The sequence below is a fragment of the Ictalurus punctatus genome, chromosome 9, assembly GCF_001660625.3.
Source record: "Ictalurus punctatus breed USDA103 chromosome 9, Coco_2.0, whole genome shotgun sequence".
In the NCBI taxonomy this organism is placed as follows: domain Eukaryota; kingdom Metazoa; phylum Chordata; class Actinopteri; order Siluriformes; family Ictaluridae; genus Ictalurus; species Ictalurus punctatus.
In genome coordinates this window covers 16367103-16382159 of record NC_030424.2, presented here as the reverse complement: position 1 = coordinate 16382159, position 15057 = coordinate 16367103, and the positions used below count along the sequence as shown (strand labels likewise).

At 38.5% G+C, this 15057-nt stretch overlaps 1 protein-coding gene across 3 annotated transcripts in view; it reads right to left on the bottom strand.

Annotated features, from left to right (window-relative positions):
* Positions 1-4602: 4602 nt before the first annotated feature.
* The window catches only part of nkx2.2a (NK2 homeobox 2a), a 48442-nt gene continuing 37987 nt past the window's right edge, over positions 4603-15057 (bottom strand). For 2 of the 3 annotated variants that reach the window (XM_017476837.3, XM_053682808.1), the window contains 2 exons: positions 7680-7994; positions 4604-7001 (listed from right to left, as the gene is read on the bottom strand). In XM_017476837.3, the coding sequence (XP_017332326.1) occupies positions 6451-7001; positions 7680-7935 (807 nt within the window). In that variant the 5' untranslated portion in view covers positions 7936-7994 and the 3' untranslated portion in view covers positions 4604-6450. Of the gene's footprint in view, positions 7002-7679; positions 7995-15057 lie in introns of those variants that run through there. The other variant, XM_053682809.1, reaches the window with a different exon arrangement.

Here is a 15057-nt window from a genome sequence, read left to right as displayed (position 1 = left end):
AACCTGGTGTAATTGGTTATTGGTTATTATGTTGGAGGTGGATATTACTTGTACAGGTCAGGAGAATACACTGAGCAGGCCAAACTCTTAAAAATAAAGGTTCTTCAATTGTTCTTTACAGCACTAGAGGTTCTGCAAAGACCCTTCTTCTTGTCAAGAACTATTTCTCATCATAAAAGGTTCTTGAGTTGAGCTATATGTTTCTTTGGAGATTAAAGAAGTTTAATCTAAGTACAATTTCTTCACAGCAGTGTATTTAAGTGAACCCTATAAATTTCTTTGTGGGACTGGAAAAGGTTCTCCTGGAATCATAACTCTTAACAACCTTACTTTGGTAAGGTTAAACTAAGGGTTTGTTTTGTTTTGTTTTTTTAAGAGAACTTATGTTAACCTGGTTCCTTGGGCTATTACTCTGAAGAACGATTTCTAAAGAACTTGAGACCTTTTTTTGGTTCTAACTGAAAACTTTATTTTAAGAGTGAAAGTGCAACCAGAACCCGAATAAACACATAAAGAAAAAAAATACATAATATCCCACTGACATTATGAAGTCAGAGTTTGGCCTAATTTTCAAAATAATATTTATTTATTTATTTATTTATTTAGTTAGTTAGTTAGTTATTCATTTATTTTTAAAAGGCTACGTTTAAAATCATTAGTGTGACAAGAGCGCCACCTTGCTTAACACAATATCATAATGAGCATTAACTTTCCATAATTTGAGGAAATGTATGACATGGCACAATTCAGTTTTGCACCATAGCCAGACGTGTTTATTTAGTAGGACTATGACGTGAGCAAAGCATGCTAAACAAACAAACAAACAAACAAACAAACAAATAAATAAATAGCCCTAAGTAAATGAGTATGCCAAGTAAGTAAGTAAGTAAGTAAATAAGTAAATATACTTACTTACTTACTTACTTATTTACTTATAAGTAAGTAAGTAAGTAAGTAAGTAAGTAAATAAATAAATAAATCCTCAAATAGCCTATTCTGTGGGATTTAAAAACATCACCTTTAAATGGTCAGTGTTTTAAATGATATGACCGATAACATACATCCTTCCACAGTCTAAGGAGCGGAGCAGTTTTTCTTTCTAATCTACAAACGAGGTTGGGAAAACAACTCCACTCTCAGAAAAGAGTAGGCCTATTAAATAGTTTCTTTCCTTGTCGCTGGGGTGCTGCAGTTATCTTTTATACCTTTAAAATGAATGTAGTGTAAAAAGTTGGATTTGTCATAAAGCTTGCCTCAGGTGTTATCAGACCGATAAAATATAAAACTTTTTGACTGCCAGTTTGGTGTTGCTAGCCAACGGGAGAAACAACAAAGCTATTGTTGTATGGGTTTTGCTGCTACAGTGCCATGCAGAGTACATTAGCTGTCCTTATGTTCTGCTCATATCAGGTATAGACATTTACACACCTTGTTTTCCTGCCTCAGAATGAGAGGATGTTAGTGTTTTAGTCTCAACCCCTTTACTGGTTAAAAAAAATCGACCTATATCCATTTTTTTCTCTCACACTAACTGAGAGAAGATGGAGCTCAAATCTTCTCTAATTCCAGATTGCTGGGACTACGGCTGCTCTTAACGCCATACAGACTTCATATAAATCCATAATGAACTTTTTCACACTATCTGTTGTTACCCAGATGAGGATGGGTTCCCTTCTGAGTCAGGTTCCTCTCAAGGTTTCTTCCTCTTAAAACATCTTAGGGAGTTTTTCCTTGCCACCGACGCCACTCAGTGGCTTGCTCAGTTGGGATAAACTCGCACCTTTAATATCTGTATACCATGGTGATATTTCTGTAAAGCTGCTTTGAGACAATGTCTATTGTAAAAAGCGCTATACAAATAAAATTGAATTGAATTGAATTGAATTGACTGTGTGAACTGGCTTTGAGCAGGATTGAGAGCTGTCAACCAATAAGACACGAGTATTTCCATGTAGGCTATATTTCTGTAAACCCTGTATGATTTGTCTTGCAATTCTCTGAAGATAAAAAATTACAACACTGCCGTCTTCTTTTGCTTATCTGCTACAAACCGCTCACGTGAAGAATTATTCAGGGCTAAATCAAAACACTAATCCCAGGCCCAGGCCATGTTACGCCCCTGACTATATGCAGCTTTCTACATACAGGCTACTAAAGTTAAAGAAGGTGTTATAATGATTTATAACCACAGCGATAAGAAATTATACAATTTAATACCCCTTTTATCCTGAGAGTGTACGAACCCATATGAAGTTTATTTGCCATTCATGATTGATATATGTCTTACAAAATGTGGTTGTGAGAACATGTGGAAACTGAAGCCACCTTTAAGTCCAAGAAAAGTGTTTGGACATGGTACAGGTTTGAGCTTTCGCGAGCCAATTGCGCCTCTCTGTGGCACGTCACCGCTTCTGCTCTACGCGTTGCTTGCTGTTTCTCCCACATTTAAGGTCAGTGATCAGTGAGAACGCAATCACTGTGGGCTGGATTGCTTTTAACCTGTAAAGAATCATTCACTGTCAAACTGTAATAGTACCGTTTTAAAACACACCGAAAACGATTTATAGTGTTTAATCTATGTAACACAACGAGCTGGACTGGATGACAGACTGTAATGAGGCGCTTGAGTAAGAGGTTTCCTTGTGAAGGACTCTGTCGCCATCTCGTGGTTCTCCACATGGCCATCTTTATTATCCTGTGTATGAAACTGTTCAATATCTGGTTTGTGGCTGTGGGGTCAGTGTAATCTGGATCTTCGGAGAGGCAATAAAATAGTAGATTACTTCCTTTAAATAAAAGTCCCTCTTATTATGGCACTGAGAACGCTCGTTATTTGGAGATGTGCGCGATAAAAATGATTTATGTTGCCGATCAAACGCTCGCGATTACCGAGATCCAATGAACTCATTTCCTGAAGAAAAAAAATCCATTTTTGAGGCATGAAATTGTATTATCCATGGGTTAGGTAGTGCGTGGTCATATTGTCGATTGTTTGTCTTTTTTCCTTTTTGTTACAAAGTTTCTCTAAGACTCTGTAACTGAAACCAATTTCAGATAAATACAGTGTTTCTAAAGCGATGACACGGAGTTGGATTATTTTTCCATCACAGTGGTCTGATGTGGATGTGCGCTGCATGATGGGTACTTATGGGTAATGTTGATTTGACACAAATCACTCTATCATTTTATAACCACAAAAAATAAATAAATAAATAAAAAATTCAGTAGACCATTTCAGTCGTGTTAAATACAAAAGGGTTTTAAGATAATTTTCTTTAATTAAAAATAAATACAGACGTCACGATCTTTTAATAGACATTTGTTTTGGTAGTGACCTTCCCATTTTAAAACAATTTTAAAATAAGTTAAACATTATAAATAAATAAATATCCGTGCAATCTGAACGCGTAACTAACACTTGCTAGTAGCTTCTGATAAACTGGCTTTTTTAGTAGCCAAATTTATTTTGCCACTTTGTAATCGCACTTTTCTATATTATCGAAAATCTTCCTCTGCCATGGACTTGGTCAATAAGATGTAAAATTAGGCATAATATTTAAATGTACATTCTCATCGACATGCAAAAAAAATCATTCCATAGTGGTAAAAAGTTCAGAAAACACCAGTGACATTGCGAGACTAAAGGCAGAATATAAAAACGCATTAAGCTTGGTGTCAAATAGTTTTGCAGGAGTATCACCCAAGACTTTGCAGGACAGACAATAATCGTCCTCTTTCACCAGGCAGAGGAGAGGCCGGAGAGGCTAAAGGGAATGAGAGAACTGTTGTTAGCAGCGCTATATCAAGGAAGAAGGACTCCCTGTTATATGTGAATGGCTTTGCCTCTTTACCGAATAGATATAGCACGAATTTTTAATTCGTTTTTCTTTGAGAGACAACAATGCTGTGTTTGAAAGCCGGGCACAATTTGGGTTTTGTGAAGGATCCATTTCTCCTCTCGTGGGCCCAGCTGTCCATATGGAAGAGAACGTGTACAACAAGGACCACAATGGCACCAACAGACAGGCTCACAAAAAAAGAAACAAGGATGTATCTCCCCGATTCGGGATGCACTGCCCGACATAAAGGGACTGAATAGTACCAAGAAACTCCGAGACACACACACACACACACACACACACACACACACACACACACACACACACACACACACACACACACACACCAACAAAGAATACACTCCCCCTGTTAAAATGCACGCCTCTAACATCCATAACAGCCGACCCCATGCCTTTGTACGCTTTTTCTGTCGTGTACAGTATATTGTGTAACGATAGACTACTCTGTCACTTTGGGTCACTCTGTCGACTATTAGATCAGCACGTCTGGCTCTAGCAATATTTTACGCACTAACGGATCGTTCTGGGCAAGGATTTTAATGTGATAGACTATACTTACTATATTTTAAAAAAAAAAGTTAACCAAGTAAAATGGACTATAAAAAGGACTATAAATTCGTGCATGCATTTTTCCACGAATTTCGATTTCTAAAATGATCAAACCTAAGCAAACCAATAAATTAACAAACAAACAAACAAACAAACAAACAAAAAATCAAATAAAATACATGCAATCCTAATATATTTGTCTGAATTTGTTAACGCTTGAATAATTTGTTAACCGTAGCCTATTTTGTAATTTAGGCAAAAACAATTGCACTGCACACAGTTTTTAAAGAATTATGTGCAGGGCATAGTCTTAAAACAAATGAGACAACATATTAAAATATCACTCAATTATTAGTAAAGTTTGGCCTCTTAAATATTTCACGACGCGTTTAGGTTTTATTTAGATCAAAACGAATGCTATATCAACAAGTCTGTCGATTTAGCGCGCAATAAAACTTGGTGCCCTCAGAATCCCTTCGTTAGGGGAAAAGGCCCTGGTCCCATGACACGGACTTCTGTAAATAATTAGCACCGTGTGTCAATCCACTAGTTTGTTTAATGATAGTGGGGTCGCTCTAACATCTGTTGTTATTTGCGGGGAAAACAAGCCAAGTAAGATTTTTCTATTGGATATGATAGCTACTTCAGACATTGAACTAGACGATAAGCCTCCGTGTGGGGAAAGACTTCTACGGATATCTCTCCTTCTTTCTTTCTTTCTTTCTGGGCAGTATATTATTACGCTCTCTGAGGCTATCGAAAAGCTAATTTAAACGCATTTTTTTCTGTGTTGGAAACAGTCACAAAGATTTACCTTATGCAGTCATATGGATTTAATATTAGATATAGAGTATATCAAACATGCAACATTACTTATACTTAATTAGCCAACAGCACAAGCAAGCCTCAATATAATGCTTTAAAGGCAAAAGCAGAGTAACAGAAGAAAGTAACTCAAGCATGATTTATTTTTCTTGTAAATCTGCCATTTCAGAGCTCGAGTTGAGTACCGCACAGAACAGAAGAGAGCTAGCGGATGAATGGCTGCTTAACGGCTGAAGCCCACTTATATTAAGTAAGTGGATTTTTACCCCATTTCACAAGTGACTTTAGCCTTCTTATTGATGAAGTGACCATACATATAAATTCAGAAAATGGAGGCAATTAATGCCCTTTATGAAAACAGAGCGGAACAAATTTGTACATACCCATGCGACTTTGTTCGAAAGTAGTCTTTCTATAAAAGACTCATGAAAACATTCCATAAAAAGCGCACGTGCGCTCTTTTTTCGTTCATGAAGGAGTCCCTCTACGAAAATCATGATGAAACTAAAATAATATGCAATGTATCCAGTCCGTTCTTCCGTCAAAAACCAAACGCAATCCAAAGCGAAATTTCTGAAACACAGGATTTTTATTAAAAGTCTTATAAAAAAAAAATTGGGGTAGCCTATTTTTTCATCAACGCTCTTTGCAACGACTGTCAACATTTTATAGAGATATTTATCGATAACTGCTGTTCCATTTTTTTCCCACCTTCCAGGGAATATATCTATGTCTTCATAACTAGGTGAGCGCCCAAATATATCTGCATTGCATACACTTAACACAGATATTTACAACGAAAAAAATGAAACCAAATAAAATAAGCTAAAAGTTGCCAATGTTTTATTCATGGCCATAAATATATTCGGTCCATCGTAAAAGCTAGAAATAAAATTTTCTATAATTATAAAGTGGTCTTGTACGTGCTTGTAACACGAGGGACAAAAAGGAAAACATTTCTACAACACACAATAATATTTTTACAAAATTTCACAAGAGCTTCAACATTCTCGGATCTGGGAGAAAGGGCTGGACCCGGTTTTCTGAACGAAAACAAATGTAAACACGGCGCACACATCAGCCCCGAAAATGAAACGGCGAGAATGGGTCGAGCTGCGAAAATCAGTCTTTTCTTTATTTTCGTTGGAGAATAAAAAACTCTCTAACGAGGTCTTTGAAACGCAGCCCTGGCAAAACAAAAAAAGTCACTACGGCTTCACCAGGTCCACTGTTGCGTTTGCACCAAGTGCGCCGTGGGGAAGTGCGGCGTGGCGGCGGCGCTGTAATGCGCATTATACTGCATGTGCTGCAGAGACTGAGCGCTGTAGGCAGAGAACGGGATGCCCGCCTGAAACGTGGCCGCCAGGTCCTGAGTTTTTAGCGCGTGGCACGGTTTGCCGTCCCTGACTAACACGGGCACGGCCACGCGCCGCGGGGAAGGAAGGTGGCTCACTTCCATACCTTTCTCCGCACGGGCTCGCTTCATCTTGTAGCGATGGTTCTGAAACCAGATCTTCACTTGAGTAGGCGTGAGACGGATCAGGCTGGCCAGGTGCTCCCGCTCGGGGGCTGAGAGGTAGCGCTGCTGTCGGAAACGTCGTTCCAGCTCATACGTCTGCGCTTTGGAGAACAGAACTCGCCGCTTGCGCTTCTTACCGGAGTCGCTGCCGCTGCTCGAAGTTTCCTTGTCGTTGTCGGGTGACTCGTCTGCTGACGGCTCAGGAGATTTAGCGGACGAGTCCTGAGAGGTTGCAGATAGACCGTGCACTGCATAGAAAAATCAAGAGTCAGTATAACCATTTGTGGTATTTAATCACGAAATGAACATGTATCCCTTTGCTCAACATTTCAGAAAATATTTGAAAACTACACACACACACACACACACACACACACACACACACACACACACACACACACACACACAGAGACGATTTAATTCCAACTCTCCCACAGCCCCAGAGGAATAGCTAGCAATAGCAATAGTTTGCAGTAGCAGAGATTTCACTTTCTTGCGCAAAATCTATTGCTAAAATCAAAACTATTATATGGTCTGACTATACGGATCATTATCTGAATCATTATGCAGATAGATATAGTCTTGAACACTTGTTCATTAACAAAATACAAACAGATGCAAAGTAATTGTATCAAAGTAATCTGCTTTTTTTATTCAGCATTGCGACTCTACAGAAATATGGGCTACATGCAGTATGTCTACAAATTAAAGCCGGTTAGCAGCACTTTTAACAGTAGCGTGACGCCTTAAGACAAGTGCATCAATAAAGATGGGCAGACAAAATAAAGGGCTTCTAGCTATTTTATGAAAAATCTGACACTATATGTTATACAATTTAAAACTTTAATTAAATATGGCTGGAGTCAAAAAAATGGCTTTTAAAGCTGGCGCAGGAAATTAAGTTGGGGTTCTTGAGCGGTACTTACATGAGTATTGAATGGTGTCGGTAGTTGCAAGCCACCTGGTGTATGGATTGTCAGTGTTATCGTAAAAAGGGTTCTTTAAAGGCAGGTTTTGGACATTCTCTATCGGGCTTTGCACCAGCACTCCAGGTGTTTTAGTCGACTCCGAGCCCTCCGTATCCTCCTCAGTGCCAGTGATAGATCCTTCCTCATCGTTTGTGTCAGGGAGGTCCAAAATGTCCTTCACCGAAAAACCCGTCTTTGTGTTGGTCAACGACATGTTCTGGGACGGCGGATGCAGTTAATGCCGGAAAGTTGCTGCACCACTTTGGCAATCCGCTGTTTAAAGGGAAAGAATCACAAATGCACAAGCAAGGTTTGGTGAACGCAGAGAATCAATGCAGAGAATCAGCACGAAGCACAGTGAAGGCGACTCATGGGACTCGGTCGATAAGCATTGCTTGAAAAAAGTAGCGGAGGAATCAGTTCTGTAAGTCCAGGAAGAGCGCCACAGAGAGTGAAGAGCTATCGCTGCTTCATGGATATCGCGCTACGGCTGGGTGTTAGGGGGAAATAAGCCATTACCGGACTGATCAGTCCATATAAGGTTGGTCTCAAACACATGAACCTGCAGTGAAAAAGCATTAAAAACGCAAAAGGTTGGCCACGTGTGGGCGGGTCTTGGGAGTCAAGTGGATGAAGACAGTGTTTGCCGATGTGAAATTGTGGGTTTTGGGGAGATCCGAGCCTATACCATTGGTGCTTCACAACATGATGAGTGGTATAACGTGTCAATTAATTACAAAGATGGGGAGGGCCTTTTTACACCCTATTTACATACAAAGGACCTCCAAGTAGCTTTATACGCGGCGCAGAGCAACTTGAAAGCGCGTTTTAGCAAAGCGTCCGTGAAAAAAAAAGTTTGAGCAAAAAAATTCATATATATATATATATATATATATATATATATATATATATATATATATATATATATATATATATATATATATATATATAAATCAGAACCATTGAACAATAAAGGTTTATTTTTACCCTCTTTCCTGCACATATATTGGCGTTTATTTCAATAATCAAACTATTTGAGATCGCATCAGCTGGCAAAAAGGGTAATTTATGTAAAACTTCTAGGTCAATATTTCAGTTCAGGATTAAGATGAAGAGCTTTCACTAGACGTGATTAAGTCATCAAATACCATTGCAATAAAAACACTTAGAATTTATTATTATTATTATTATTATTATTATTATTATTATTATTATTATTGTTGTTGTTGTTGTTGTTGTTGTTGTTGATGATATTAATATTAATATTGCTGTTGCCAGTGATTGATTACCGTGTTAGAGATGATAACACAATCATTAGTGAGTCATTATCTCAATAAAATGATTCCGAATTCTTATCAATCTAAAGTCTCTCCACAGCAATCAAAAAGCATATTTAATGTTGAAATATTAAGGTGTTTTTCTTTTTCTTTTTTTCCCCTCTTTGCATTTTGCTCAATGCAAACACAGATCAGGCAAATTATTCCTCTTTCTTTCGCTCCCCTTTATTAGGCTTCACTCTTATTGGTTCTTTTCGTTTCCCTAGCTTACAGAAAAGCAAAGCATTATTGTTGATCAGTGTCTTTTCCTCTCGGTCTTTACCCCTCCCGTCTCTCTTTTCTTTTTTGCTTGTGTGCCTCCTATCTCGTATGTGATGTGGGTGACAATGTTGCACGTTTTGAGCCAGTTCTCTGCTCATCCTGGGTGGTCGAACCCGGGCAAACACAAATACAAACCGATTGCTAAGCTGCAGACAATGGAGGAAATGTAGACAAATGTCCGGCTCCTGTTGGAAGCCTTTGTCTGATCGCAGTTTTTGCATTTATTTAAGGGCCAAAATAATAGATGATTGACGCCCGTGTACAATACATTCTAACTGTTTGGAATAAATCTGAGGTTGTTCCTAGTTGTCATGGCATTCAACTGCATTCAGTGAACTATCTCTTCATTCATTTCTGAGCCCCTTCGCAATATTAAAGAAAGTCCCCAATTTCACTCTCTCTCTCTCTCTCTCTCTCTCTCTCTCTCTCTCTCTCTCTCTGTGTGTGTGTGTGTGTGTGTGTGTGTGTGTGTGTGTGTGTGCGTGTGTGTGTAAATAAGTATATAAACGCACGGTTGGTAAATATAATAATAATAATAATAATAATAATAATAATAATAATAATAATAATAAATATTTATTTGAAATCTCCCAGTACATGCTCCAATATGCATACTTTTTTCTAGTCTATTCTGTCCTACAATCAGTTACCTGAAATGTAAATGCTTCACCAGAGTTTTGCTTGGAATTAATCATGCAGTGACATATGCAGGACAATGGCTGCATTGAACTGGCCGGGCCTGGAGCAAAGTCGAACACTAAGCGCTTTCGCAAGGTCACTCTCAGCACTGTCGCCGGAATAAAGCCACACAGGCATACACACGCACCGTGCTTAGTATGAAAAGAAGCTCATGCTCAGAAAATAACCTAGTTCACAATAAACTTCACAGGCTCAAACACTTAGGCCTATAGAACGCTGCTGTTTTTAGTCGAGTAAATCATCCTTTTATGATTTTATTAGATTTGCCCGGTATGAATTGTATGCAAAATATAAGATGCATTTATGACTCTAACAGCAAAAATCAGTCTTGCGTCACGTACACTGCGCGCTCTAACGGATGACGGCAGCAGCGCTCGTGCGCGGGGTGCGGCCACTCACTTATTTGAACAACTCAAGCGAGGAGGAGTTCGGCAAGTAGAAGTAAATGTGCACAGGCTAAGTGGCCATACTTCACTTCAAGAGCCATGCCTCGTGTTTACCTGTTTACATTTACAGGTATAGCTCTGGGAACACACTCCCGCAAAGCATCCCGCAATTTAGCTGACTTGTTCGACTTGTGTAAATCCTGATGAGTGCTTTGAACAATGTGTACATCGCTACCGCTCTCTATACACTGCTCTGCTGTTCTCCAAACAAACACAAGTGAACAATAGAAAAGAAACAGAACAGAAAAAGAAAAGAAAGTAAAAGTGTATGTATACTGTATATACACATTCACCCACAGGAGACTATATGTTTTACACTTCTTTTACAAAAACAATAACATACAGTAATATAATATAATACAACAACAACAAGAACAACAACAACAACAATAATAATAATAATAATAATAATAATAATAATAATAATTATTATTATTATTATTATAACTACTACTAGTAGTATTGGTTTTATTGTTACTACTACTACTATTATTATTATTAAGTGCTATTATTTTATTAATATTATGAACAATGTGCTTGTGCTGTTATTAAAAAATAATAAAAACTGTTGATAAACATTACTACAGAATTGAAAATACTTGATACTGAATTCTTTCCTTGTGTGTGTGTGTGAGAGAGAGAGAGAGAGAGAGAGCGAGCGAGAGAGAGAGAGAGAGAGAGAGAGAGAGAGAGAGAGAGAGAGAGAGAGAGAGAGAGAGATATCAGTCCGAACGGTATCACTTTCTTGTAGCCATAATGCAAACAAATCTTCTTAATCGTTTGGCACCAAATTGTAAACTACTTCAACAGTCCACAAGACAACAGGCCAAGACAAAAAAGGAAGCGAGTTCAATATAAGCGAACATTGCTTGCTTAGTAATAAATGCAATTTATGTACAAACTTGCTTTTAGCCATTCACAAAATTTCACCAGTGCAACTCAGGGTTAGAATTTTAGTCAAGTAAAAATTAGTATGGTCTTTATATTGGTAACTCAAATAAATCAGCTGGATTTCCTAAATGCAATGCCCAGCTTGTGGATGCAATAAATAATAGGCCTACTAAGGTTCATTTTGCAGGGAATAGCTATAGGCATATTAGTGGAAATAATTCGGCATCGACGTGAATAAAGTGCGGCACAAAGAGAACAAACAGCATAAAAGGGGAGGATGCTCACTAATTAATTTCTCGCAACAACACAATAATTAAAAAATCACATCGATTCTGCACATATTTTGGGACTACCATTGTGAGGCAGGGAAAGACCTTCATATATTTGATTAAAAAGTAAATCTCAGCCTGCATGCAGTCAGGACGCTGGAGGGAAGTGTGAAGCCTGTAATGAGGTTGATCATTTTTCTTGCTTTAATCGCTGAATTTCAGTGTGTTCCCATGCCTCAGGCGAGTATTTAGGCTTTGATAATATAACCTCGTTTCCCTTTAGGTCCTCATGACAAATGTGTAAACTGACAAGGGCGATTGCGTGTGCCTTCCCTCTGATTAAAAGGCCATGAAGTGCCGAATGCTGCTCTAAACCCGGTGGAGTGTGGATTTACGCAATCGCCTCAAGAAAATGGCCCGTAGCGTAAAGCGTTTTACTACTGTTTGATTCAGGAAATCCAGGCACCTTTTGGCTACAGACATTGTGCTTTTATTCATCTGAAACCGTCCACTGATTAAACGTGTCGCAAAGAGATTAGCTTAGTGCCCGTGGCCCGGGGAGACGCCTATTATTTGTTAAACTACTAGTTTATTTGTAACGGTGAATTTTCTGGCGATAAATTTGCCTCTTCGGCATCTTTATCGCCGCACCCGAAACAAATTGGTTTAAGGATTATCATTTTAATCACTCATGTTTTCAATATCCTGATGCCTGAAGGGAATGCCTTCGAGTCTGTTTGAAATTAATTACAGAATTTCTTTTAACAAGCAATGCTTGCTTCGTGCACGTGAAGATTTCTAACATACTTGGGTTCATCGTGAGTTTCTTAGCTAGAATCCAACCAAGTAGAAAAGGCAGGCACCCTTTTACTCACACCAGTATACGAGAAGCATCTGGCAGTTCTTTCTCAAAGAGGGAGAGAGATGGACAACAGTGTTTTCACTGTGGCCAGGTTCCCTCATCTCTGATACTCCAGCGAACTCTACTGACAGAATTGAGCATTGCCCTGAGTAAAGTGGTCCTTCTTTTACCACAAATAATAATAATAATAATAATAATAATAATAATAATAATAATAATAATACATATTTTATTGTGAACCTGCACGATCAAGTTACTTTCTAACTAATGCACACTTGGAGGAAAAAATGGCTCTTTTTTAAGGGTTCACTGGGTAATTCCTCAAAAAAAAAAAAAAGAAGGATATTCTACTTGTAAATCTGACGGATAGGGAAATAATTTGGTGTATAGGGTTTGACATCTTTTAAGTTTCCCACTGAGGAACAGGAATCGAAGAATCCAAATGTTCTAAATGTGTAGTAGTCTATACATACACTCATTGGACAGTGTATCCACTGTTTAAAATAAATACATTTGTAATATGCGACACAACCCAACCAAACATACTATCATCCCAGTCACAGAGTGAGAGAGGATCAGAAGACGAAAGAGATAGAGAGGATCAGAAGACGAAAGAGAGAGAGAGGATCAGAAGACGAGAGAGAGGGGGAGAGAGAGTGAGAGAGAGAGAGAGAGAGTGTGTGTGTGTGTGTGTGTGTGTGTGTGTGTGTGTGTGTGAGAGAGAGAGAGAGAGAGCACCACATAGAGCAGTTGAGTGATAAAGGTAAACGTGCTCACCTGGCGGCTTACGGAAGAGTGGTGAAGCCAGAGTTAATACACTATACCGTTAATGAAATATCTCCAAATGGAAGTCAGGAGTGCACACGCCTCGATAAGCCTGATATGCTTTTTATACCCGACCAGCAAGTGCTGCTCTCCTCTTATTGTCCAAGTGCGTTTGCATAGCTGGCCAAGTGGCTCTGCTGTAGCTGCCTCGCTAACACTGCACCATGTTTGTTTTCCCCCGCAATGACGCGAGGCAAAATATTGGCCATATGTTCATCGACAATAAATTGGTCATGAGAGCAAACACGGCCGCCTCCTGCCAGGGCTTTTAGCTGCTTGCACGCCACAAAATCGCCAAATCTGTCGATTCTACACAAGTTTCTGGACTTCTTCGTTTAATCTGTGGCAGATTATTAGAATAATTTCACAACATATGGATTAATCCAGTTATAACTGGTCATCTTTCAGGATATTTACATTTACTTTAGCTCATTTGGCCGATATGTTGTTTACTAAATCGTTTGGTTACCAAGGGCTTATACAGTTAAAAGGGCAGATGTGGCATGTTATTTTGGGAGAAAACACAGTTTACCTAAGATACCATGAGGCAAGTGCTGACATCCTAGGTCAAAGTAGTTGTACTCTCATCTGGAAGAAATCTAAAGCATGTGTTAAGCTTTAACACTGATGTGCGTTTAAACCACCAGATAGCAGAAGTGTTTATGAACGATTTGATATAGTAATATAGTTTAAACAACATTAAGGTAACATTGATATAGTAATATACACAGCAACCTAATATAACATGTACAACATTAACTACTAAAAGGCTTGACAATGACAGTGTCTCTCTTTTAACCTTCCTATACAGGAATTGATCGCATGTCCTTTATTTTTGTATAACAGACGTGTTGTACTCATAATGAGGTAAAATACGTGAGTACCATTTTGCTCACACTCATTCCGGCCTACTGCCATCCTATGGGGCATTTCAAGGGAAAATGTAAACATTTGAGTTCCTTGGGTGTTTTTATTTTTGATTAACATTTTAATGAATGATATGCCCAGAATTTTGCAGGTCGAAAAGATATTACTGCTACACAAATTGGATATAATCATTTTTATATAAATATGTCACCTTTAGGAAAATAATATAAATGGGCACTTGGGTGACTCAAAACGCAGATAAAACGGAAATGTCTTAAAATGTCTGAGCGCGATAATTATTCTTTATTATTGTGAAAATTTCTTTTTATTCTGCCTGTCGGAAAAGCCTTGTATTATAACTCACATTTACCACTGACACCCCCTTTATTTATTTCTATGCATATACGTGTACTTGTGTGTGTGTGTGTGTGTGTGTGTGTGTGTGACTCAGTGAGTGAGTGAGAGAAAGAGTGAAAGAGAGAAAGAGAGAAAGAAAGAAAGAGAGAGAGAGAGATATTAGAGCCATGGAGAGGTAACCTCTCTTAACTGAGGAGGGCAGCTTGAATGGGCAATTTTACTGTGTGCAGTCTGGAATCGTCCTATTATAATGACGGTGTTGCCAAGTAATGCAGAAGCAAGAAGCAGTCAACGAAGAATACATTACTGATAGGTTTTGCAGGTCTCCACTTTACTGATGAAAGACTTAGATTAGTCCAGTGCTATCTCTCTTCTTAAGAGTACTGCTATGACATGCCGAATACAAATAAATAAAACGGCCTCATTATAGCATTCAAATTCCACATTAACCTAAAGTAGCGGGTAAGACCTGCAATGTATTCATACAGGTCCTAGTCAGTACAAAAATCCTTTCCACTCACC